The sequence below is a fragment of the Phyllostomus discolor genome, chromosome 3 (assembly GCF_004126475.2).
Source record: "Phyllostomus discolor isolate MPI-MPIP mPhyDis1 chromosome 3, mPhyDis1.pri.v3, whole genome shotgun sequence".
NCBI classification, from domain to species: domain Eukaryota; kingdom Metazoa; phylum Chordata; class Mammalia; order Chiroptera; family Phyllostomidae; genus Phyllostomus; species Phyllostomus discolor.
The window spans coordinates 116,898,712-116,921,423 of record NC_040905.2 but is presented as its reverse complement, the minus strand read 5'-3'; the positions used below and the strand labels follow the sequence as shown (position 1 = coordinate 116,921,423).

The 22,712-nt window shown below is 55.1% G+C and overlaps 1 protein-coding gene across 1 annotated transcript in view; it reads right to left on the bottom strand.

Moving 5' to 3' along the window:
- KATNIP (katanin interacting protein) overlaps positions 1-22,712 on the bottom strand; it is a 190,991-nt gene that overhangs the window by 7,753 nt on the left and 160,526 nt on the right. Inside the window, exons 17-24 of the mRNA XM_036021187.1 lie at positions 21,256-21,984; positions 20,304-20,509; positions 18,064-18,141; position 17,148; positions 9,633-9,810; positions 5,274-5,439; positions 2,113-2,270; positions 527-591 (exon numbers count right to left, since the gene is read on the bottom strand). Of these exons, the coding sequence (XP_035877080.1) occupies positions 527-591; positions 2,113-2,270; positions 5,274-5,439; positions 9,633-9,810; position 17,148; positions 18,064-18,141; positions 20,304-20,509; positions 21,256-21,984 (1,581 nt within the window). The remainder of the gene's footprint in view (positions 1-526; positions 592-2,112; positions 2,271-5,273; positions 5,440-9,632; positions 9,811-17,147; positions 17,149-18,063; positions 18,142-20,303; positions 20,510-21,255; positions 21,985-22,712) is intronic.

Below are 22,712 nucleotides of genomic sequence, written 5' to 3'. Positions count from 1 at the left end.
TGGGCAGGTCACTTAGCCTCCCTTTGCCTCAGTCTTCCCAGCTGTGAAATGGGAATGCTGGCAGTACCCACCACTCGGGGCTAAGGCAGTGAGTTTATGCCGGCAGCCCATGGTAGAGATCCGGTAAACCTGGCTACTACTGTCCCTTTTGTCTCCAGCTCCTCCCTGCCTGGTCCGAAGGATAGCCCCCACTCCGGTCCCTGGGTCAGTTCCAGCTTCTCCAGCCCCTCCCAGCTGGAGTCCTTGGTGCTGCCTCCTGTAAGCCCTGCCCACTAGGGGACAGGATCTGGAAGTCCCGAACTGCCTGGTCCCAGTGGCACCCAGCGTGCTTGAGGACCCGGAGCCCCCCCACCCTCTCCTAGGTTTCCCTGCATGGTGGTCCAGCTGCCTGGGCTGAGGCCTGCCTGAAGCCCTGGCCAGCAGCGCAGGCCCAGACCCCGCCTCAGGCTGCGAGGTGCCTACAAGGGCCTCGCCCTTTCCCTGGGCCCCAGGGCCCAGGGTGTACAGAAGAGGCAGGAGAGGATACAGCCACAGGGCATCAGCGGTGCCTCATAGTCCATGCTCGCCCGCTCCAGGCTTTTTGTGTTGAGCCTAAAAACACACAGAGGAGCACCAGTAAGCAGAAAACAAGTACCAGAATGGACGGTCAGTTACCCCCCAGGCGATGGACTGAAGACCATGGCAGTGTGGCACTCCCAGGGGGCAGTTTGGGGAGACAGCTGCAGCTGCTGCTTGCACGGGGCCCCCACTCAGCTGGGGGGGGCTCGGTCACGGCCAGCTCAGCACAGGGCCTGACTCACATGTGGGCCCCCCTGTGCCCCAAAACTACCCTAGCGGGGGTGCTCTCTACCCCCAGGTGTGAGCGAGGCAGGTGGGGCAGGGAGAGTGGAGTCAGTGGCTCCGGGCCACACTGCCAGCAGGAGGTGGCACTGGGGTGTGCTCCGAGGCTGTCCGGGTCCGGGGCTCTCCGAAGTGCCTGCTCTCCTGCCCCTTCACGGACAAGGAAAGTCCACGTTGCGCTGATAGCTGAGCAAGACACACGGTGGGCACAGGGCGGCGGGACACGGGCCAGAAGGTGGGGTCTGAGCTAGGGAGGCAACGGCTGTGGGGAGACCAGAGCCCAGCCTCCTGAGCACAGGAGCAACAGGAACAAAGGCCCTCGGGTGGGAGGGGGAGAGGGGTGGGGGGATCCTTTGCCACGGAAAGCAGCCAGAGGGGCTGGAGTGTGGGGTGCAGCGGGGTGGGAGGAGGCAGGAAGAGGAGGCTGGAAGGTGGGGAGCACCCTGAAGGCTCTGGCTTCCTGATCCCGAGCAGTGGCTTCGCTAGCTGGGGCCTCAGTCCCCACGACTGTAAAAAGGGCACAGTGATCCCCACTGGAGTGAATATGAAGCGTCTGGCACACAGCAGGCGCTTTGGAAGGAGAGCTCTCTTCCTCCGCATTCCCCTCCACCGGGCTGCTTTCCCGGGTCTGCAGCCAGGGCCCTCTAGCTCTGGCCTGCTCTCCTCCATTTCAAGGGCAATGTTATAATTAAGTGACTGTTCCCAGTGACCAGCCCAAGGGATCCACTGGGATCTACTGATCCCAGCCACAGTGGAAAGAAACTCATTTTGTTTCGAGAACTTGGCCCCTGGCATTTGGACGTCAGGGGGTTTAAATGAGTGACCTCAATGTGACATTTACAAATTGTTATGAACTTAATGCCGCTGAGAATGGGGCCAAGAAACCCCAGTGAATCCATGAAATGTTGGGCCCTTTTTCTCTTTGAATCTTTTAAATCAGGGACACAGAAACAAGAAGAGGTAGAACCTTCCCTGAACCAGCCCACAGGCATTTCTGGAGTCAGGCAGCCAGGATCCTCTTTTCCCAGCAGGAGGCGTAAGGAGGCATTTAAAATCTCCAGCGCTCTGGACGGTAAGAATCCCTAACACCCAGGCAAGGTGGGCACATCCCACAGGCTTCCATGGAGGCTTGGCTGAGCTTTAGAAACAGCCAAGTTGAAAAGCAAAGCCTTTGATCACACCACTTCAAAAACGCTCCAGGCGGACACTTCAGAGCAGGCAGGGGCCCGAGCCGCGGACGGGAAGGGACGTGCGCGTGTGCCGCTGCCTCACCTCTGGGCCGGCCGGGGCGGCACTCGAGCCTGCAGGTAGTCCACAAAGAGGATTTCCTGAGCGAAATCAAAGTGGCAGTTGCCCGGCCCCTTCCGGATGAGAAAGCCCTCTGGAGGGGAGACGCACAGGCCGTCCAGGGAGACGTGGACGACCTTGGCCTGGCAATCGGAAGAAAACACGGGCCTGAGGGGGGAAGCCGGCGTGGAGGACGGCTGTGTGCACCCTGTGGCGGGCGCAGCTGGCAGCCGGCACGCACGACAGAGCGCCTCCATGGAGCCCCAGCCCGAGCTCCTCTGGCCTCCCTCCCAGACGGGAGCCAGCCGCCCAGGTCCCCTTTCCAGGGTGCTGAGCCGGGTGCCGGGCAGAGAGCAGAGATGAGGTGGGTGAGGCCCCTGCCACAGCGGACATTCTCCAGTCCACTTAGCCGTGGTGGCCTGAGGCGGTGCAGCATGACGGTCAAGGGCACGGACACAGGTGCCCGACATCCATTATTTGTAGTTGTGCAAGTTACTTAACCTACCCAGGCCTCGGTGTCCTTATCTGCTGTTAAATGGGCTCAAAAATGAGTCAGCGTGCGTAACGAGTCCAAACAGACAGCGCACGGCACAGCACACGCACCGCACCGCACCTCCCTCAAGCCCTGGCTCCCAGTCGCCACCAGCCCCTGCGCTGCCGTTCCCTCCGTGGAGCTCGGCTCGTCCCTCAGGGCACGGGCTTCCTAGCAGTGCCCTCGGCGGCTCGTGGGCCCCCTGTGGTGGCGGAGACCCTGGCTGGACCATCCCTGTCTCTGCGTCAGGGCCTGGCCCACCACTGGTGCTGAACTTGCTGAGAACTTGCTGAATGGATGACATTTGAGCCAGCAGGTCCCCCTGTTCTAGGCCGATTTCGCCCGCCAGAGGGCCAGGATCCAGCCCTGAATCTCAAAGCCTTAACGGCAGCGTGTGAGGTGGCCCAGCTCTCAGTGAGTGGGGGGTGGGGAGGGGGTGCTGATAAGCCAGCACCCTCTCTCCAACCACACAGTTTGGAGCCAAGGCTCCTTGGCACCTCACCTCACCTTCAGGCTTAGCAATCTGGGCCCAGCTGCTGACCAGAGAGGTGGACTTCACCTCTGGGAGATGCAGGGGGCTCCTCCGTGCAGAGAGGAAGGGGCCTGGCCTGGGTCTCGTGGGTGACCCCGTGTTCTGGTGCCCTTTGTTCCTTCTGCATCAAGGGAGCCCCCCTGGGGTCGGTCGGTTAGTCCCAGGGCACAGAAACCTGGAAAGCGTAGGGTCACGGCCTTCAGGTGTGGCCAGAGCCAGGCACTCAGAAACTGTCATCATATGTCCACTCTGCTTCCCACAAACCTGACTCCTACCCTGAACCTGGGGCTGGACCTGTGGCCCTGGCCTGGCCAGACTGAGAACTCTGACCCTTGGTCACATGGTTGGTTTAGCCGAATGGAACTTGGCCAGAATGACCCGCGTGACTTCTGGGTTTGCCCCACGGGGAAAGCCATCTGAAAACGAAGCTGGCAACAGAGCAAAGTAGAAGCCCAGGAAGCCCTGTCCCCCTTCTGGGGCCATCGTCTCCTGCAGGAAGGGTCCTTGACTTCCCCAGGCCACTGTTCACTCCTTCGGGGGCGGGGCGGGGTGTTGTATCGTCACCTCCATCTAACAGCCAAGCAAACTGAAGTTCAGGGAGGCTACTCGACTTGCCCAAGGACACTGGAGGGATCCGAAGCCCCGTCTCTGTGAGTCTGAGGCCGGCTTTAACCGAAAGCCAAGGGCCCCCAACCAGGATACCCAGCAGGGCCTTGGGGGGTGGCCATCTGATTTGCTGTCTTGGGGGCACAGTTGCCCCACACTGTGCTCCAGGATCTGCCTGCTCCCACGGGCCACCTCTCGCATCCCACAGTGGCCGGTGGTGAAGGCTAGATGGGGGGGTGGGGCGGAACCCTGGGCCCAATGTATCCAGGACATGAATCCAGGCCACAGAGAGTCAACTGGAAAGACGGATTCACTCAAGAGAACTCTTGTCCAGAGACAAGAGTTGGAGCACGAGGTTTCTCGGGATTTTCTACGCCCACACATCTGACGTTTTCCGCGTGCTGAGCCTGAGAGCGCGCACGCACACGGAGCGGCCTGCAGAGGGGTGGTAGCTGCTCCAGAGGGACCGGCCTGGCGGGCAGGGGACTGCCACCCACTGTGAAAGCCACCACAGTCCTCAAGGCCCCACGGGTCCCGCAGAAGCACCCTGGGGCGCACAGCATGTGGTGGGGAGCCCAGGCCTGGGCTCACAGGCCCCGAGGCCAACTGCTGGCTCTGTCAGTGTTTGTGGGGCAAAAGGTGATGGCCACCCTCCTGAGGCAGGTATCCCCCACTCGTCATTTTACAGACGAGGAAACTGAGAGGCCAGAGAAAGCAGGCCACGCGCCAAAGGTCACGTGGCTGGCAAGGACTGGGCGCAGATTCAGATGCAGGGCCCCATGCCTTCGGCGCCCCGACCACAATGCCGTGTTTTAGGGGGCCTCACCATCCTCTCCTCTGTGCACTGGGGGGAGAGCAATGTTTCGTGGGTCTTAGACGCCCTGGCCACAAAAGCCCATGAAAAGGGGCACTTCTGCTGCTTTTTCCAGGTTCCAACAGAAGCCGCTGCTCCTTCCAACCCAGCAGCAGAAACACAGTGCGGGACGCACAGCTCCACGCCCAGCAAGCTCGATCTGGGGCTCCAGCTCTGACCCTGGGGGTGACTGGGCCTCTGTGGACCTCGCCTTCTCATCCTCTGAAAGATGAGGGTAATGACATCTGCCTCCCAGAGGCTGGACCATGGTCCAATCACATGACGAGTTCCCGAGAAGCCCTCGGCCCAGGGCCGGGCCCCCCGAAGCACTCAGAGGGCCACAGGGCAGCAACCACGAGTTGAGGGCCGAGGACCCCAGAACCCCCAGCACCCCCAGCAGAGACGAGTGCTGCAGGTCCCCCAGTCTGCCTGGCTTTCCGGCCCGCGTCTGCTGTTTGCAGAAGGAGGAGACAGCAGTGCTCTCCCCCTTGGCTGTAGACCCCAGCGCCATGTGGACAATTCTGGAGGATTTATGTTCCTCTCTGGCAGCCACACCAGCCATTCATCAAGGGCCCATTCCCTTGACAGTGGGCTGAGCATGGCCGCTGTGTCCCCCCCCTTACCCCTCGATAGGTGTCCTCGGGGGATTTATTGTAGTTCCAGAAGCGCAGGCCTGCGATGCTTTCGGCTCTGTCGAAGCGGATCGTGACCACGTGGTCCAGCCCCGGCGAGAAGGGAATCAGCCACATGTGCTCATCCTCCGTGGTGATGTTGGCCCCGTCGATCAACCTGCACACAGTGGGGAAGGAGCGGTGAGGGGCGTCCAGTCCGCCTGGGGAGGGCTCGGCACCCACTCGTCTCCACTGCGGCCCCTGCCCAGCAGGCGCTGGACTGTGCAGGGGCGGGGGGGGGGGGGGGGGGGGGGGGGGCGGAGTTGAGGGAGGTGAGACTAATGACAGCAGCAGCACGGGGCCAGCTGTGAAGTGAGACAAACGCAAACGGGAAGAAGAGGAACAGTCTAGGCTGTCTGAGGTGCGATGAGGCAATCCTCTGCGTTTCTGTTCTGGTCTTAAAGGGGGGAGGTGTGTCATTTTTCAGGACCCTGGAGCCCAGTCATCCCATTTCTAGAAACTTTCCCCCGAGGAGAATCCAGTCAACATGTTGCAAAGGCTAACTGCACCAAGATACTCATTACAGTCTTGCTGTTTATTTCAGAAAAAAGGATGACCCAAGAGGTCTCCACGCAGGGAGAGGTTCGGTCGGCCTGGACAGGGGTTACAATGCCGCCACGAGGATGCGCAGCGGCACGGGAAAGGGAGGCCCCGGGGCGGCAGGCACCCTCGTCTCAGCGCTGTCAAGTGAGGACAAGGACCAGGGCAGATTCTGCAAAAGCAAAAATTATAGTGTGTCAGAGGGGATGGGGGCGGACATCTTCTCTATTTTCCAGACTTCCTGTAAAATGCTGTATTGACTCTATTGGTGCACTTTGAAAGAATCCCATCCCTTTGTTGTTGTGCTGGGGGAGAGACTCCAAAGCAGCGGAGTGAGCGTGGCCCCTCCTGCAGTGGAGCAGTACCAGGGGGCTCGGGGCGCTGGAGGCACACAGCTTGGGTATCTCAGGGAGTGGCGACGTGAGCAGGGGGCCCCGGCACCCTCGGGTGCTTCTAGACACGTTTCCGAACTTGGCATCTTGCTCGTGTTGCACTTCCATCCCGGCCAGGCTCTGTTTCTGCCGCTCAGGACGCCCTGCCCCTCCTCCTCCACTCTGCCCACATGTGTCCCCCAGGCGGCGGCTGCTGACTCCCCTAGACTGCCCGGCACACCCCGGCCCTCATGCTGCGGCTCCAGCCCATGCGTCTGGCATCGCACCAACACGCCTGGGGACAGGGCCTCGCTCTGGCCTCCTGGGCAGTGCCCTCCACCCCCGCACTCTCCCGACGACCCGAAGCTGCTGCACTGCAAGAGACTCGGGCTGCTGCCATGTTTCCTGTATTTTAAAATGATTTTATTTTTTCTTTTACATTTTAAATTTTTAGATTTGGAATAAATCTTACAATCTAACTGTTCATCCAAGGAGGTAACGTTTCTTTTTATTTTCTCTAAAAGGCTGTTATTAAATTGATGGATGATGTGTCTCACAATTGCTGGCATCTGAAAACTGAGGAAACTCAGCAATTTAACACTCGGGTGTTTGTGGAATTAGCTGACTGAGGACTACTCCTAGAGAGCCATCTATTTCCTTCCAAAAGCAATTACCTCTTTTTCCCAGCACCGTGGCTGCCTCCATAGCAAAACTGCTCCCCAGTCCGGAGAGGAGAGAGAACTGCTGAAGTGTTTATAGCTGATGGGTGAAGGGAGGCCCCTCGAGAACATCCAAATGATACTTCTTAGCTTGGTCCACGAACACTTCTTGAAACTATGACCAACCAACAACAACGAGCATCCCTAGTGGCTAGATTATGGTCTCTAAACACCATTTCCCACCAGAACCAACCAGGGCTTCATGGAGAAATGGCTCAGTCCACATCTGGGACAATTTTTAAAAAAGAAAAATATAAAATGAGCCCGGAATATCTTGCCATGCCGGAAAGCTGGGAGCTGTCAGAGACTGCTCTGTCAGGATTCCCAGGGTCTAAGAGCACCAGTAGGATAAAAAGTACAATAGATTTGAACCTTCAAACACAGCACACTCAAGTCCATGACTATGCTCGTCAGAAATAACCAAATATTTTAAAGGATGCTAGAGGAACAACGTGTTATTTTGAAAATGGAAAAATAAAGGGAAGAAATCAAGTTTTATGTATGTATGTATGTATGTATTTAATAAAGGAGTTGGGTTTTTTACAGGGTTATATAGTCCAGCTAACTCCTTTTTATTTATTTAATTTAATGTATTTATTATTCTCACCTGAGGACATGCTCATTGATTTGAGAGAGTAGGGACGGGAGGAAGAGACAGAGGGAGAGACACACCCACCGGCTGCCTCTCGCGCGCACCTACCCCCACGGGGGCCCAGACCCGCAGCCCAGGCCCGCGTGCTGACCGGGAACCAAACCCGCAGACCTTCAGTCTGACGATGTTCTGGCCAACTGAGCCCCACTGGCCAGGGCACGAAATCAAGCACTGAGACGGCCTTTCCTATTGAAATTACACCTCAGAGTAACCAAAGAGCTGGAGGAAAACTCTCTGTATTGATGAAAAGAGAATGACAGGATAGTGCACTGCCGGTTTGCGGCCCCTAATAGAGCAGTGGGTGGGCCACTGAGCTCTGGTCGGCAGCATCGCACAAGGCCCCTCGGCCCCTGGAGGAAACAAACAGTAACACCCACGCCCCGGTGGTCCTGCGTTGCCCCCACAATCCAACCTCGATCTGGTCAGGCCTCAAGGTCCAAGGAACAATTTATAAGAAATACAGGGTCCCAAGAAGCGGGTTAAACAATACCATTGAGATGAAACCAGTAAAATCCAGATTCTACAGGGGAAAAAAAGTACTTTCTTCAAAAGATAATTTATTAGAAAAAAAATGAGAAAAAGACATATCAACCAATCACAATGTATGGACCTTATCTTGGTCCCAAGTCAAGAAATAAACTATTAAGGTCATTCTCAGAAAATGGGAACATGCTGGATATCTAGTAATTCAAGGAATGATGGTTAATTTTTTAGGTGTAATAACAGTGCTGAGATTATGTTTTCTTCTTCAAGTCCTTACTGTTTAGAGATACATCCTGAAATACTTAGAGAGAAACCTCTGTCAGTCCCGGGATCTGCTGCAACACAATCGGGGCGGAGGGCGGTGAGCGGGTGGGCGTGGATGGATGGGCAGGGGTGCAGCTGGGCGCTGGGCCCGCAGGCTCCACACCTACGTGCTCGGGAGGGAGACCTGCCGGAACGCAGAGCAGCGGGGCCCCGGGTGGGCCATGACGACAGGACATGAGGCTCACGGTTCAGGGGTGCCTCACAGGAGTGGGGATGGGTCTAGCACTGACCCCACGTACACCCTGAGCCAGGCAGGGTGCAGCTGAGGTATGGGGATCCCCTCCCACCCTCCGGCCCCGGGACCTGCTGTCCCCATTCTACTGACAAGGGGAGACAGTGTAACTCAGTGGTGAGGTGCGCAGTGCTGCTCTCCCGTGACGTGCATTCTAATCACGACTCTGCTGCCAGCTGGTCTGAGTGACTGTCAGCCAGTTTTTATCCTCTGTCTACCTCGGTTTACATGGGCGCCCATCAATCATTTTATTATATGGATGAATATCTGTAGCCTGCTTAGCATGGTCCAGCATGTGGATTTAACAATTGCTCAAATAAATGGCAACTATAGTTTCAGTTACTATTATTATTGAAGAGGTTAAGAAACTTCCTAGCAGTCAAGGGGCAGAGCCAGAACTTGAACTTGCATCCTCTGACTCCCCCAGACCCCTCTTACCCACGTGCGCAGACAGGGCCAGGTAGGACGGCGGCCCTGAGGGGCGGAGCTGTTCCACTCCACGTTTCAGGCTTGTCCTCTTACTGACTTGGCCTAACCTGGGTTTATGGAATCTGACAGATGCAGAAGACACTGTGGAGACTTCCTAGCAATCACCTTCAATCCTGAGGAGGAGGGAGCTTTCTGTCCTTGAGAGGTGAGGCCACTCGTGTCTAAACTCAGAGCCATCCCTGCAAATGATCACTGAGCAGCCCCTGTGCTCAGGGCCCAAAGCCAAGCACGGTGAGCACACACAGCACAACTCCGCCTGGAAGGAGGAGCACCTGGCCTCGAACCCTGCCTACCACTTCCAGCTGCGAGGTCTCAGCAGGGTCACCTCCCTTTCTGAGCCTCGGCTTCCCTTGGCTGTAAAATGGGGTGCACAGACCTCATGGGATGGTCGGGAGTAGGTGGAACGGGGCTTGCTATTTGATGTTTGACCTGATGTCTGAGGCGCAGAACAGTTCCCCGAGCCCCTGCTGTCATGAGAGTCAAGCTTCCACAGACACCTACTTGTCCAGGGTCCGGGAGTCATCCGTGTACTCGGGGAGGTCATTCAAGTCTCTGGGGCAGGCGGAGATCTGGTGCAGGCTGACAGGCAGTGCCTGGCCGTCCTTGCCCACCACTTCCAGGCCTGTGAGTCCCAGGTAGTGCAGGTCCCCCCAGGAGGCAGTGAAGTTCAGCTGAAGGCCTGCAACAGGGAGAAAAGTGGCCCGTGAGCACCTGAGGGTCCGCAGGAGGAACCTGAGATGGGGACGAGAAGAGGCGTGATCTTCAGTGTCTGCATTCGGCCCAGCTTGAAGCCCCAGACACAGACGAATGCCCTCAGGCCGGCCTCTGCACCTTTCCTCTGGCGGCCCTCGGGCCTGGGGCATGGCTGACGTTAGGGAAATGTTTGCAGGATGAACGCCCCAGTGTGGTCTAAACCTGCACACAGCCCTGGATCCTGTCTCCACCTATGGATCATGTCACCCACTTGACGTTTAACACCCAAAGGTGGGTCCCCATGATGCTTGGCCAACAGGCCTTGCCCGTCTGGCTTCTGTTTCTCTAACCTCATCTTGCACCAGGGGTTCCTGGCTCCACTGAGACCGTCATTCAGTCACTCATTTACATTCCTCCCTGCTGACACATGGCCTGCTGACCTTGTGCTCATCCTTCAGAGCCCAGCACACTTCCTCAGGGAAGCCCTCCCAACTTTTTTGACTACATCAAACCTCCATTCATAGTTTGCTGTCTTGTTGAACTTGTCCTCCCACTGTTCACCACTGTTGCCCTGGTCACCACTGTTATCTTGTGATCATTTGGTTAAAAATGCCAGATGGTTAACTCCCCAAAGCCCACCACAGTGCCTGGCACATAGGAGCTCAGCATGGACAGGATGATTAAACAAATACCTAAATGGAGGCAGCTATATCATTAAGCTGCAATACTAGAAAGGGATATTTTATGCAAATTACCTACTATTATGAGGAGTCCCATGGATTCATGGTAGAGGAAGTGACTGAGGTGACGCCTCCACCCTCCCCCCGCCCACTCCACTAAAGATCACTTAGAAGTGGTCTGCTGCGGGCCGGGGGCAGAATGGCCCTGCCGAGGCCTCCACTTGCCCAGAATACCCAAACCAAGTGAACCAAAGCCCTTGGTCAGGCCCTGTCAGATATCTGGCTAGAACTTTTCTTAACTAATGGTCTCCTATTAGAGCGAGACAAAGCCCAATGAGCTGTTCTGCCCTCGGGGAACTCGGAGCCCACCTCAGCTCCCTTTTGAGTGGCTGTGTTCAAAAGATCCATGCTCTCTGCACGTTCCTCAGGCAGCCGGCACTGTAGCACTGGAAGGAACAGCACCGGCTAGCATGTGGTCCCACCCATCTGAGCTCAGCTGAGGTGGGGGAGGCCCAGGGGGTCTCCAGACGTCCTTGTGAGGGCAAGTGAGGCCAGGCCACACCACCTCCCTGGAGCTCGGCTTCCTGTCCTGTGCCCCTGTCACTTCCAACATACGTCGTGCAACTCAGCCTCAGACCCTCCTGCTCGCCATGGGCCAAGGTAACTCTGAGCACCTCAGGGTCAGAAGAAAAAAGACATGTGACCAGCATGGTACCAAGCACATGATGGCTTCTAACCACACTGGTAGCAGGCCAAGTGGCCAAAAATTCATCCAGCCTTGTCCCTGTCTTTTTGCAATGTGACTTTGCCACTGTCCCATGCAGAAGTGAAGTCTCTTCCTCCCTTCCTTGAATCTGGACCATGTGATTTGCTTTGGTCATGGGACAGACGCAAAGACACTGCAAGCAGAGGCTACAAGTGTGTATGCATTGGGCCTTGTCTTCTCTCCTCACACTTGCAGCCCTGCCACAGGAAGGAGACAGGGGAGCCCTGGGGCCCCATCACTCTGGCCAACAGCTTTCCAACTGCCAGACATGAAGGCATCCTAGATCAGTCAGCTGCCAGCTTACCTGCCAGCTGACCAGACCACGAACAGGCCCAGCAGATGCCAGCAACCCAGCTCAGATGAGAACTGCCCAGCCAAACCATTGAATTATGAGCCAATCACGAATGGTGACTGTCTTAAGCCACTAAAGTATGGGTTGGTTTGTTCAGCAAAAGCTAATTGATACACTATTCATCATGAATCTGTGCTCAAATGTCATCTCTGGGAGACTTCCAGTCAAGATGGTAGCATAGGCAAACAGCTCGCCTCCTTGCACAACCACATCAAAATTACAACTAAACTATAGAACAACCACCACCCAGAACTATCAGAAATCGAGTTGAATTGAAGTCTGACAACTACAGAAGAAACCACATCCATCTAGACTGGTAGGAGGGGTGGAGATGTAGAACAGGCTGGTAGATAAAAATTCAGGAGGGGTATCTCAGGAGCAAGGAGTCCTAACCCCAAACCAAGACCTCCATCCCAGGGTTCCTGTGCCAAGAGGATAAGTCCCCATACTCCTGGCTGCAAAAGCCAGTGGGGACTTAGTTGGCAGAAGAAACTTCTGGAGTCCCAAGCAGTTCTTCCTAAAGAACCCACAGACGGACTCACTTAGAGTCACTCCCTCTGGGCTCCAGCATCAGGGTAGCAGCTTGAGAGGCACCAAGGGCATAAGGGGGGAACTGAAGTGTCTGGCATCGATGTGAGAGCAGGGGGACAGCTTTCTTCCAGAAAACAGAAGGGCAGAGGCCATTGTCCCCTTTCTGAACCCTCCCCCAACAGAGCCACATAGCTGGCGGGTGGGTGCCGTATCTGAGGCTCCATCAACCTGGCTAATACTGTTTGAGCTGTCCTGCAGATTGCCTGAGACTCCATCCCACCCAACTTACTGGCTCACCCAAACCGGTAACAGTGACTTTCCCAAATGCATGGCTGGTATTGGCTCATGTTTCATAACTTCTTAAATCCTCTCAAACAAGGAACAGCCAGCTTCAGTGAGGTCCTAGCCCCTGTACCTTTTGCTAAGTGGCTGCATGCCCAGCACTAGGAGCCGCCAGCCTAGATTCACAGCTTGGCTTCATCTGGGAACATCCAAAACCAGCACAAGTACCACTCATCTCAGACTGCTTTATAGATAAGGCACGGTGGCCCTGGGCAGAACAAAGGTGGGGGCTGACCTTGGCCTGCACCACCCAGGAAACCCCAGGGCCAGTGCACCCAGTGGACAGCTACAGATCATACCAGAGCACCACCACCCTGTCCCCTGCACAGCTAATCCTCCACGGAGGGCAGAGGTTGGTGGCCAGTGGTCACAGCCAGTCCATGCAGCTGAATAGTCTCAGTAAATCCCTCCTATTGATCTGCAAATGGCAACCACAGCTGAACTACAAGAGGAGGGTGTACTCAGCCCACACAAAGAGTACACCTCGAGTACCCAGCTTGAGTGATAGGGGAGGCTATGCCCCTGAACCCTGTAGGACATGTACTACATTAGGCCACACTACCAAGACACAAAGTCAAAGCAGCTCCAGCTAATACATAAAAACAAATCCAGGGAGGCTGCCAAAATAAGGAGACAAAGAAACATGGCCCAAATGAAATACAGATCAGAACTCCAGAAAACGAGCTAAATGAAATGGAGATAAGCAATCTATCAGATGCAGAGTTCGAAACAATGGTTATGAGGATGCTCAAGGAACTTAGTGAGGACCTCAGCAGCATAAAAAAGATCCAGTCAGAAACAAAGGATATGCTAATTGAAATAAAGAACAATTTACAGTGAGAAAACAGTAAAGTGGATGAAGCTAAGAATCAAATCAATGATTTGGAACATAAGGAAGCAAATACCAATCAGAACAAGAAGAAAAAGGAATAAAAAAAAACGAGGACAGCATAAATAGCCTATGGGACAACTTCAAGCATTTCAACACTTGCATCATAAGGTGCCAGAGGGAGAAGAGAAAGAGCAAGAAATTGGAAACCTATTCGAAAAAATAATGTAAGAAAACTTCCTTATTTTGGTGAAGGAAATGGTCTAGGAAACACAGAGAGTCCCAAACAAGATGGATGCAGAGGCCTACTCCAAGACACATCACAATTAAAATGCCAAAGGTTAAAGATAAAGAGGGAATCTTAAAAGCAGCAAGAGAAAAGCAGTTAGTTACCTACAGGGGAGTTCCCATGACACTGTCAGCTGATTTCTCAAAAGAAACTTTGCAGGCTAGAAGGGTTTGGCAAGAAATATTCCAAGTCATGAAAAGCAGGGACCTACAGCAAAGACTGCTGCATTTGGCAAAGCTATCATTTACAATTGAAGGGCAGATAAAGAAATTTCCAGACAAGAGAAAACTGAAGGAGTTCATCATCATCAAACCATATTTATATGAAAGGTTAATGGTACTTATTTAACAAAAAGATCAAAACTATGAACAATAAAATGGCAAATATGCGTCTATGAACCATTGAATCTAAATAACAAACTAAGCCAACAAGAAGAACAGAGACAGAATCATGGATACAGAGAGCATTTTGATGGTTGCCAGAGGAGAGGGGAATGGGTGATGGGTGCAGAGGTGAGGGATTAAGTACGAAAGGTAGTCACAGAATAGCCATGGGGGTGTAAAATACAGTTTAGGAAATGGAGTAGCCAAAGAACTTATACACATGACCCGTGGGCATGAACAATGGTGTGGGGAGGCCTGAGGGAGTGGAGGTACTGGGGGGAAGGGGGCAAAGGAGTAAAAATTGGGACAACTCTAATAGCATAATCAATAAAACATAATTACAAAATAAAAAACCAAATGTCATCTCCTCCGAGAGGCTTCCCCTACCCACCTGAAGCTCAAATAGCACCATGCCCCATCACTCTCTAAACCCTGCTTTATTTTTGTTGCTGTACTTATTCCCACCTGAGAATATATTCTGTATTTACTTATTTGTCTTTACCAGTCTTCCCTGCTAGGATGGAAGCTCCCTGAGGGCAGGAAGTCTGTCCACTTTGTTCACTATTGTATCCCCAGAAGCCTAGAAAAGCATCTGAAAAATAGATAGTTGATAAAGATTTTTTCTTTGAAACACACAGCAAAGACTCTCTGGGAGGTTCTACTGCAGCGCAGACACACAGTGAACACCTACACAAACCAGTAAATGTGGCTGTTCCCCAGAGTGATGGTTACCCATGAAAAAAATAAGAAACACGCTAGGAAGTACCCAAGAGAAGTGGGGGGTCAGGGAGTGCTGGTCTGCAGGGTGCGACAGCCGAGCTGAGACCTGGGTGAGCAGAGCGAGGATGGCATTCTTCAGTGTTTCTGTCGGAGGCGCTCTCAGCTGAGAGGACTGCAGAGCAGGGGCACAGGCCCTGGGATGGGAACTGAACTTGCCCCGTGGTCAGAACCAGGCGTCTGAGGGACATGGTGGTGGAGGAAGTGAGATCAGAAGGTCAGGCGGGGCTAGAGCACGTCTGAAGTTCGGATTCTCTCCTCTGCAGTGGAGCGTCGGGAGGGTGAGCTTGAAGCAGGGCCTCAGTCTGCATCTCAGAAACTGCGCTCAGCTGGACTCTCCGGGGACACCAGGGGGAGGCTGGTGGGAGACTGATGGCCTGGACGCGGGTAGAGAAGTGGTGACAATAGGAGAGGAGGGACCGATGCAGGGTCTGTTTTGGAGACAGCATTGCCAGGTCTCAATGGCATGTGCAGAGTGAGGGAAAGAGATGTTTTGGACCCAAGTTACGGAGCAGCTGTGGGCATCGTTCCTGAGGTGGAGAAGGCCTGGAGGCGGGGGAGCAGACTGTGGGGTGGGGGGGGCCATCAGTGTCAGGGAGAAATGCCAGCTCCCCTTGGGGAACAAGACACGGCACCCCGCTCTCCCAGGCCTGCATCCCCTTGTCTGCCTGGCAAGATGCCCTGCGAGGCCATCCAATCCGGGGCTGCTCCAAAAGCGACTGCTCTCCTGTTTGGTTAATGTCCGTGTTCCATATTCATTTTCCTCTGGTGTATCAATTAGTATTTACATACATGAAAATTAATTTTGTTATTTCCCATCCATGTTTCCGCCCTCCTCAGCTCCTTTTCTATTCATCACTGCTGATATTTGCAAAATGTCCAAAATGAGTGTCATCTGCAGATTAGCAAGTCACACACCCCCTTTCAAAACACGAACAAGCTGGGCCGTATCCACCAAGCCCAACAAAGGATCGGACAAAGCCCCAGGAAAAAGCCAAAGGATCAGAGAAGACAGAGTCAGAAATCACAGGCTTCAGACGTGCAGAGGGGGCTTGGCCAAGAGGTTCTTCTGCCTCCCTACCAAGTAAAGAGCAGTGAAATTACACTTTTCTTGCAGCAAAAAAGTCTCTGAGCTCTACTCCCAGGCAGAGCTCCCAAAGGCATTGAAATCACATTTCTGAGAAAGGTCAGAAGCTGGCTCAGTGGGAAAGACATTTACACACAGCATCTTTAGGGAAATCATCAGATGAAGGGGACAGTGGCCGCTTCTGGCCAGCCAGCTGGCCCTCCTTCTTTCTCCTCCTTACTGCACCCTGACCTCCTCTACAGCGCTGTGTGGTTGCTGACCTCACCACTGGCTGCATAAGCCAGGCCTGGCCAGCGTGCATTTCCCATCAAACACCTCCCTCTCCCTCAGTCCTGGTGAGCCACGGTGATTGGTTTAAGTACGCTTGGGCATGCGATCCAAGCCAGGCCAAGGAGCTGTAATTCTGGGATGATTATTGAACTTAGGAAGAAACAGAAGTTCTCTTTTTGTTGTGATTGCCGGACAGAAGGTGAGCGTGCACGCAGAGTGTGTAGGAACTCCCGTGAGGACAGAGTCAAGCAGAGTCTAAACGAGAAGGGCAGGAGGGAGCGGCTCAGGGCGGGGCGGTGAAGGGAGGTACCACGTCTGGAGGACGCCATCTGCATGCCTGGGGCCAGCTGCGCAGGAACTAGCTACCCATGACCTCTGTAGTCGCAAAGCCAGTAAATTCCCATGAATTGACCCTAGGAAGCTGACTTGATCTCTCTGAGCCTCAGTTTCCTAATCTAATCTAGAAAATGGAGAGAATGAGAGCTGTCAGCGGTCCAGGAGATAGGGCGGGGAAGGCGGAGCACAGTGGCTAGAAAGGCCTTGGAGCCAAGCCTGAGACCAGGCCCTGCCTACATGAACTTGGTTGTTTAAACCACTCTGTTGTCCTATGGTAACTGAGAGACAGAGTGGTCCTGGAATGTAAGGGCCACGAGGACTCAAGTAAGGCACCTTCCTCTTTTCTAAGAGGTAACTTGGCCCTTGTGGCTGAGGGCGGGAGGAGATGACTGCTCACTGGACGCACTGCGGGAAGACCTCCAGCGACATGGGCTGCAGCAGGGTCCTGAGAAGGGGGTGGGGGGACGCTGTGGGACACTCCACGGTCCACATCCCACCCCCGGGATGGAAGCACTCATGACTCTAGTGGCTGGGAGTGCTGACTGCTGACAACTTACAGCTGAGTTCCACCCTGCACTTATCAGTGCCTGTGGCCCTTGCCCTTCCCCAGGGGCAGTCCATATCCAGTGACACGTTTGTTCTAGGCGGTATAAAAGCCTTGTCCCCCACTCAACTCAGGACACTCCAAGGTGCTGTCACAGTTTCCAGAGCTCCCCGATGTGAGTGCGCTGTGGCCCACCTTCTCCCTCTGCGCAAGTCCTGCTTCCTGTCACCCCCAGAACCTGCCTCAGAGTCTTGGAGTCTACTTCCCGGGAACCCAAAGCTGTGGGCAGCCTTCAACAGACAGGGCGGAGAGGAAGGGCAGAGCTGGCAGGTGGGCTCAGGAGATGCGCGTGGGGAGGAGGACAGGCTGAACCGAGATGGTCTGGCTTCCTTCTGGAGATGACAGTGTGGTGGGGGGGGGGGGGGGGGGCACCGCACTGGCACAGCACGCCTCCTGCTGTCAGGAGATAACTGGGAGGAATGGCAGCTACAGGGGCAGGAAAGAGCAGGAGACAAGGCTACAAGGAGCAAGTGAGCCAGAGAGCCGTGTGAACAGGGAACGGGAGGGAGATCACAGTCAGCTGCTGCCCTGGCGTGGAGATCCCCAGGACGCAGGCAGAGGGGCTGGCCTGTGCGCGCAGCCAGAGAGGAGGGGCCTGCAACATCAGATGGGAAAAGACGAGAGAGCAGACACAGTGAAATGCAGGCGGCAGCCAGCTGGCTGAATACACAATGTGTTTGTGTTTGGCTCATGAGGTGTTTGAAAAATATTATAAAATTAGTCACCAATATTTAAAAAGCTGAAGATTTCACATAAAAATCCAATTTCCGACTTCTCAGAAGAACCTGGCACCTGCCCCACCTGGTCAGGTAGAACGCAGGTTTTCTTTGTCCGTGTGCTGGTTTCAGTCCCACTCGCCCTCGGCCTACGTCTCTGTGCAGCAGACAAGCTGTCTGACTGTCCAAGGAGACCCTGTCCCGAGTGACCAGGACTTCCCCCGACCCTTGACGGTCCTCCTTCCACCTGACACCCCGCCCAGGACAGGGTACTCACAGATCCCATGTAGACGCCCGGTTCTGGAGTGGTGGCTTCTGGGACAGGGGTACTGGGCAGCATCTCTAGTTCCGGGACCTGCACACCGGTTAGGGGAGAAGCGGAGGAAAGGGTGTGATCTGAGTGATACCCACAAAGCTAGCTAGCCATTTCTCCAGCTGCTGCTGCCCACCTCATGCCCCAGGTAGGTCCCTGGGTCCTTTCTTGTGTTTTCTGTCCTTGCGAAAGCTCTGTGACTAGTAATAGGGACAGGCCGAGAAACCCTTGTGTGTCCGAGTCCTTGACAGAGCCCTTACTGGTAGAGGAGTGTGACACTACCAGCTCAGGTGAGATTTTCTGGGACAGGGAAGGATGTCATAAATGTCCATCTAGTCAGCGAGAAGAAGGGAGCAAGGAAGGAAGGAAAATAGGAAGGAAAGAAGAAAGGAGGAGGAACTAAAGCTACAGAGAGTGGTTCTCAACCCTGGAGCCCAGGTGTGTGCGTTTTTAAAGCTCCCAGGTTATTCCCACGTGTGGCAGGATAAAGAACCCGTGGTCTGTAGGCAGCCTCAGTGGGCCACCACCCCCTTCTTCCCGGGTCCCATGCGTAAACTCTGCTATTAGATTTCTGCACCGTAAGTTGGGGTAAAAGTGCCGTCACTGAGTTACAGACAGGAAGGCTCAGGGGCAAAAGGAAGTAAAGTCGGGGTCTCAGAGTTTGGTGAGGGCGGTTTAGGTCCAATAACAGCCGAGGAAGTCCATGGCTTGGCCTCGGGAACAACCTCTCTGGACCCTGTCCCCTATGGGGTAGAGGGTGAGGAGGTGGCCTGACAAAAGGGCCCCTGACATGAGGCAGCCTGAAGTCACCAGGGAATGTCGCTGCCTTGGTGCCCACGTGACTTCCCTTGCCCTCCCTGAGCCTCCCACCCTCCGAGGATGTGAGCACCCCCAGAAGGGTGGGGTGCAGCCTGCCTCTCTCTAGGGCATGAGCCTGATGTTGACACTGCTGCCCCCACGAGCTCAGGTTCCCCTCTGAGATGAGAGTGGTCCCTCCCTGCCCCACCTGGGGCTGGATCTTGTCAGAGTCCCTTAGAGGCGACCACACTATTCGGAAAGCCTCATGGTCTGCTTCCGGCTGAAGATGCACAGATCAAATCCAGACAACAGACATGTTCAGTGGCCCATGGAAGGTTTGAAGACATTTTGAGTTAGTTGCTAATGAGTTTTAATTGGGATATTTTTGCATAAAAATCCAGCTATCTGGCTTCATTTGAAAAAATCAGAAAAACTGTCAACATGGGCCAGCAGCTCTTGTCTGGGTGCAATGGCAGCTGCTTTCTTGAGAAGCAGGAGGGCGTCACCCCAGTGAACACTCTTCAACAGGCCGTTTGGCCACACTGCGTCGGCCATGACCTTCCCGAGGCTGAACCTTCTCTGTCCTCTGGCTTCTAGCCATCCCCCTCCGCCTGCCACCCTGTCTCCTCAGGGGCTCAAGAACGTCCGGGAGACCGGGGGTCTCTTCACCTTCACTACTGCTCTTTGACTTGGACTGACTCTAGCCCTGAAGATCCTGTTTCATTAAACAACAACAACAACAACAACAACAGCAACGTTTAGCAGTTAAAAGCACAGATTTTGGAATCCTGCATTCGAGCTCACGCCTTGCTACTCCCCCACTGGGTGCCTTCGGGCAAGTCACTTAGCCTGTCTGGAGCTCGGTTCCCTGAAGCCGGGGGGGGGGGGGGGGGGGGGGGGGGGCGGTGGCGGCGGCTGCTGACCGTCTCCGCTCCCCAGGTTGTCAGGGGGGACGCACAAGGCAGGTCACAGTTCGCAAGCATGAAATGATTGCTGGGACTGTCATTGTTTTGATTCTAATTCTACCTATTAAAGCCATGTCCAGTCCTTCCATCAAAAACAACAGCAAGAGATCAAAACACAGCCCAAAGCAAAATTCTCTCGAAGACTGCCACCTCTAAATTACAGGGACAGCATAGAATGGATTTCTCCTAGCTTTGATTAAAATTTGAACACTTTCTCCACTGCGGTGAAAAAAATAAATAAATAAATACAATGAAAATTGCTAGAGAACGAAGCACGACACACAGGACCAACTCCGAAAGGGGGAAATGCGGACGTCAGAACAGCTGCCCTGCAGCAAAAGGACATCCGTCTTCATTCCCCCGCTCCGCTCTAAGTTGGGAGAAATCTCTCGAGGTCACCCCGCCCTGCCCCTCCACCTCACCCCACCACCCCGGACCTACCTGGCCCTCGGCCCACAGGCCGGCCTGGGTGTAGGGCCTCTCCCCGCCCTCACCGTCGGCGGTGCTGGGCCTCCTCAGAGCCTCCTCGCACTGCAGGCTGCAGAGGCTCTCCACGTCCACGTCAAACGTCTCATCCGAACAGGACACGGCCTCGAGGATGTCGTCGTCCGTAGTGAACAGTATGGTGTCTCCGAAGTGCTCTGGGGCTGGGCGGGTTACCAGGAAAGCAAGGGTCAGCCCACCCCTCAGGCCAGTGATTTGTAGATCAACCTCTGTGCTATAGACCCACCAACATTTCTCGGTTTGTGTAGAGATGAGTTATTCTTCACATTTTGGCAAATGGAGTTCACATGCCGTAAGAAGCACAGAGGTCTAAGGAAGGGACCTGGTCCAATGGGAATCACTGTGACGGGTGTGAAGCAAAGCCTGGGTGGGCCCGGAGGCAGCTGCTGCTGGAACCCCACCCAGGTCCCTGCTGATCCCTACAGGGAGGGGCTGCAGTCTTGTCTGAAAGGACACGAGATTTGTGCCCCCTGTGCGAGAAGCTGTGGGGTTCCAGGTCCCTGCCACTCTGCCTCAAGGCAGCACAGATCCTACAAGCTGTGCTCCAGAGCTCCCCTGGGTCGTCAGGCTGAGGCCGGCTTCCCCTGAAAATACACCCTTGCTCAGCCCCACCCCCCCAGCCCGGGCCCCCCCCGCCCCCCGTGGGTTCTCCTGAGAGGGCTCCCTCAGTCAGCGCCTTGCAGAAGAATCCCCCGGTCGGGCCCCCAGCCGAGCAGCTGAAATGAGGGCAGCTCTTGCACACCCACGCTGCAGAGGCGAGGAGTGGGCCAGGTCTGTGGAAGAGGAGAGACCTGTCACTGGTTAGTTAGCCAGTGGGTTTAGCTTTTCCTCAGAGCCTCGGCAACTAGCAGGTAGGGGCTTCAGGAACCTTCTCAGAGACACACCGTACCTCCCGACAGGGTTCCAGAGGCCTTGGCAATTTCTCCTTTGAAGATGCACTGTGTGTCCAAGAGGATCTCGATGTCCTTCACGCCGCGGAAGGAATGGATCCGCGACTTGTTGTAATTCCAAACCCTGATCAGGGCGACGTGGCAAGGCTGTGTGAAGTCGACGGCGATGAAGTGGGACTTGCCGGGCGTGAAGGGGGCCAGCCAGACGTGCATGTCGTCCTGGGTCCTGTTCACCCCGTCGATGAGGTTGGTGACCACACGGGGGTCCTTCCCATAAGCTGGTAAAATATTGATGTCAGGGGGGTCTGCTTGGATGCTCGCAATCTGCACGGGCTCTCCCTTGGAACTGAATATTTCTATCCCGTTCAGGCCGACGTAGTGCCTGTCCCCCCACGTAGACTTGATGTCAATGACCAAGTGCTGGCCGTAAGGCAGGACGGGGATTTTGAAGTCGCTCTCCTGGTCTGTGTCTAGGGGGCAGTCGTCCTGCCCGGGCCCGGGCCCCGGCTCCTCCTCCTCCTCACGGGGCGGTGGCTGGCTGCCCTGCCGGCTGCTCTTCTGCTGCTGCAGGAACTCATCCAGGATGTCCCCCTGGAACTCCGCGCTGGAGATGCGTCCCCGGTGGGAGCGGTCGAAGGCGCTAAGGGAGTTCCAGGACTCGTGCAGCGTGTGTTCCTGCTCGCTGCGCCACAGGGGCTGCGGTGGTGTCCCGGTGGGCCAGGCGTCTGCAGGAAGAAAGGGTGCAGGAGGGGTAAGCCCCATCAGTGACATGTGTGGAAGTGAGGACCCTTAGAGCGTCTCATTCAGTGGCTGTCAGCTTGGGGGAGTCACCCTCAGGAGGATATTCTAGAAACCGGTGAGGGTGCTCCTGGCTGCCTCAATGCCCGCCGACCCTGCCAGCACTTGGCGGGTGGGGCGAGGGAGGCAGGGCCCTGCCGTGCACGGGTGTGGGTGCAGAGCTGGGCCTCCGGTCCCACACAGCCTCAAAAGGCGGGCAAGAAACTGTTGGGAGACACCCAGGTCTGGAACCTAGTTGTTTTGCAAAGAGAAAGGTATTTTTCAATGTATACTGACTGCTCTAAGCATGCAACCTTATGCAAATCAAGGAGGCCCATTTGGCTTCGTCAGAGCCTCTGCCAGAAGTCGTCCCCGCTTCAGACTTGAGCCCCAGCGAGGCTGCTGCCTGCGGCCTCGGAGTCAGCAGCCCAGGGGCCGCCCCTAACGCTGCCACAGTCACTCGACTTGAACAGAGGTTTCAAAGCCTGCCTGGTGACTGGCGAAAGGCTCAGAAAAGAAGGTGCAATGAGAAAAGCCAGCTATGCCATTTCAGATGCGGCCTGTCCCAGTGTGGCAGCACAGACCAGCGTGTTAATTTGATCTTTCTGGGTGGTAATTAGGAAGGGCTTTTATCTTCTTTTTTGTCACCGTATCCTCTAAATTCCCTACAAGTATTAAT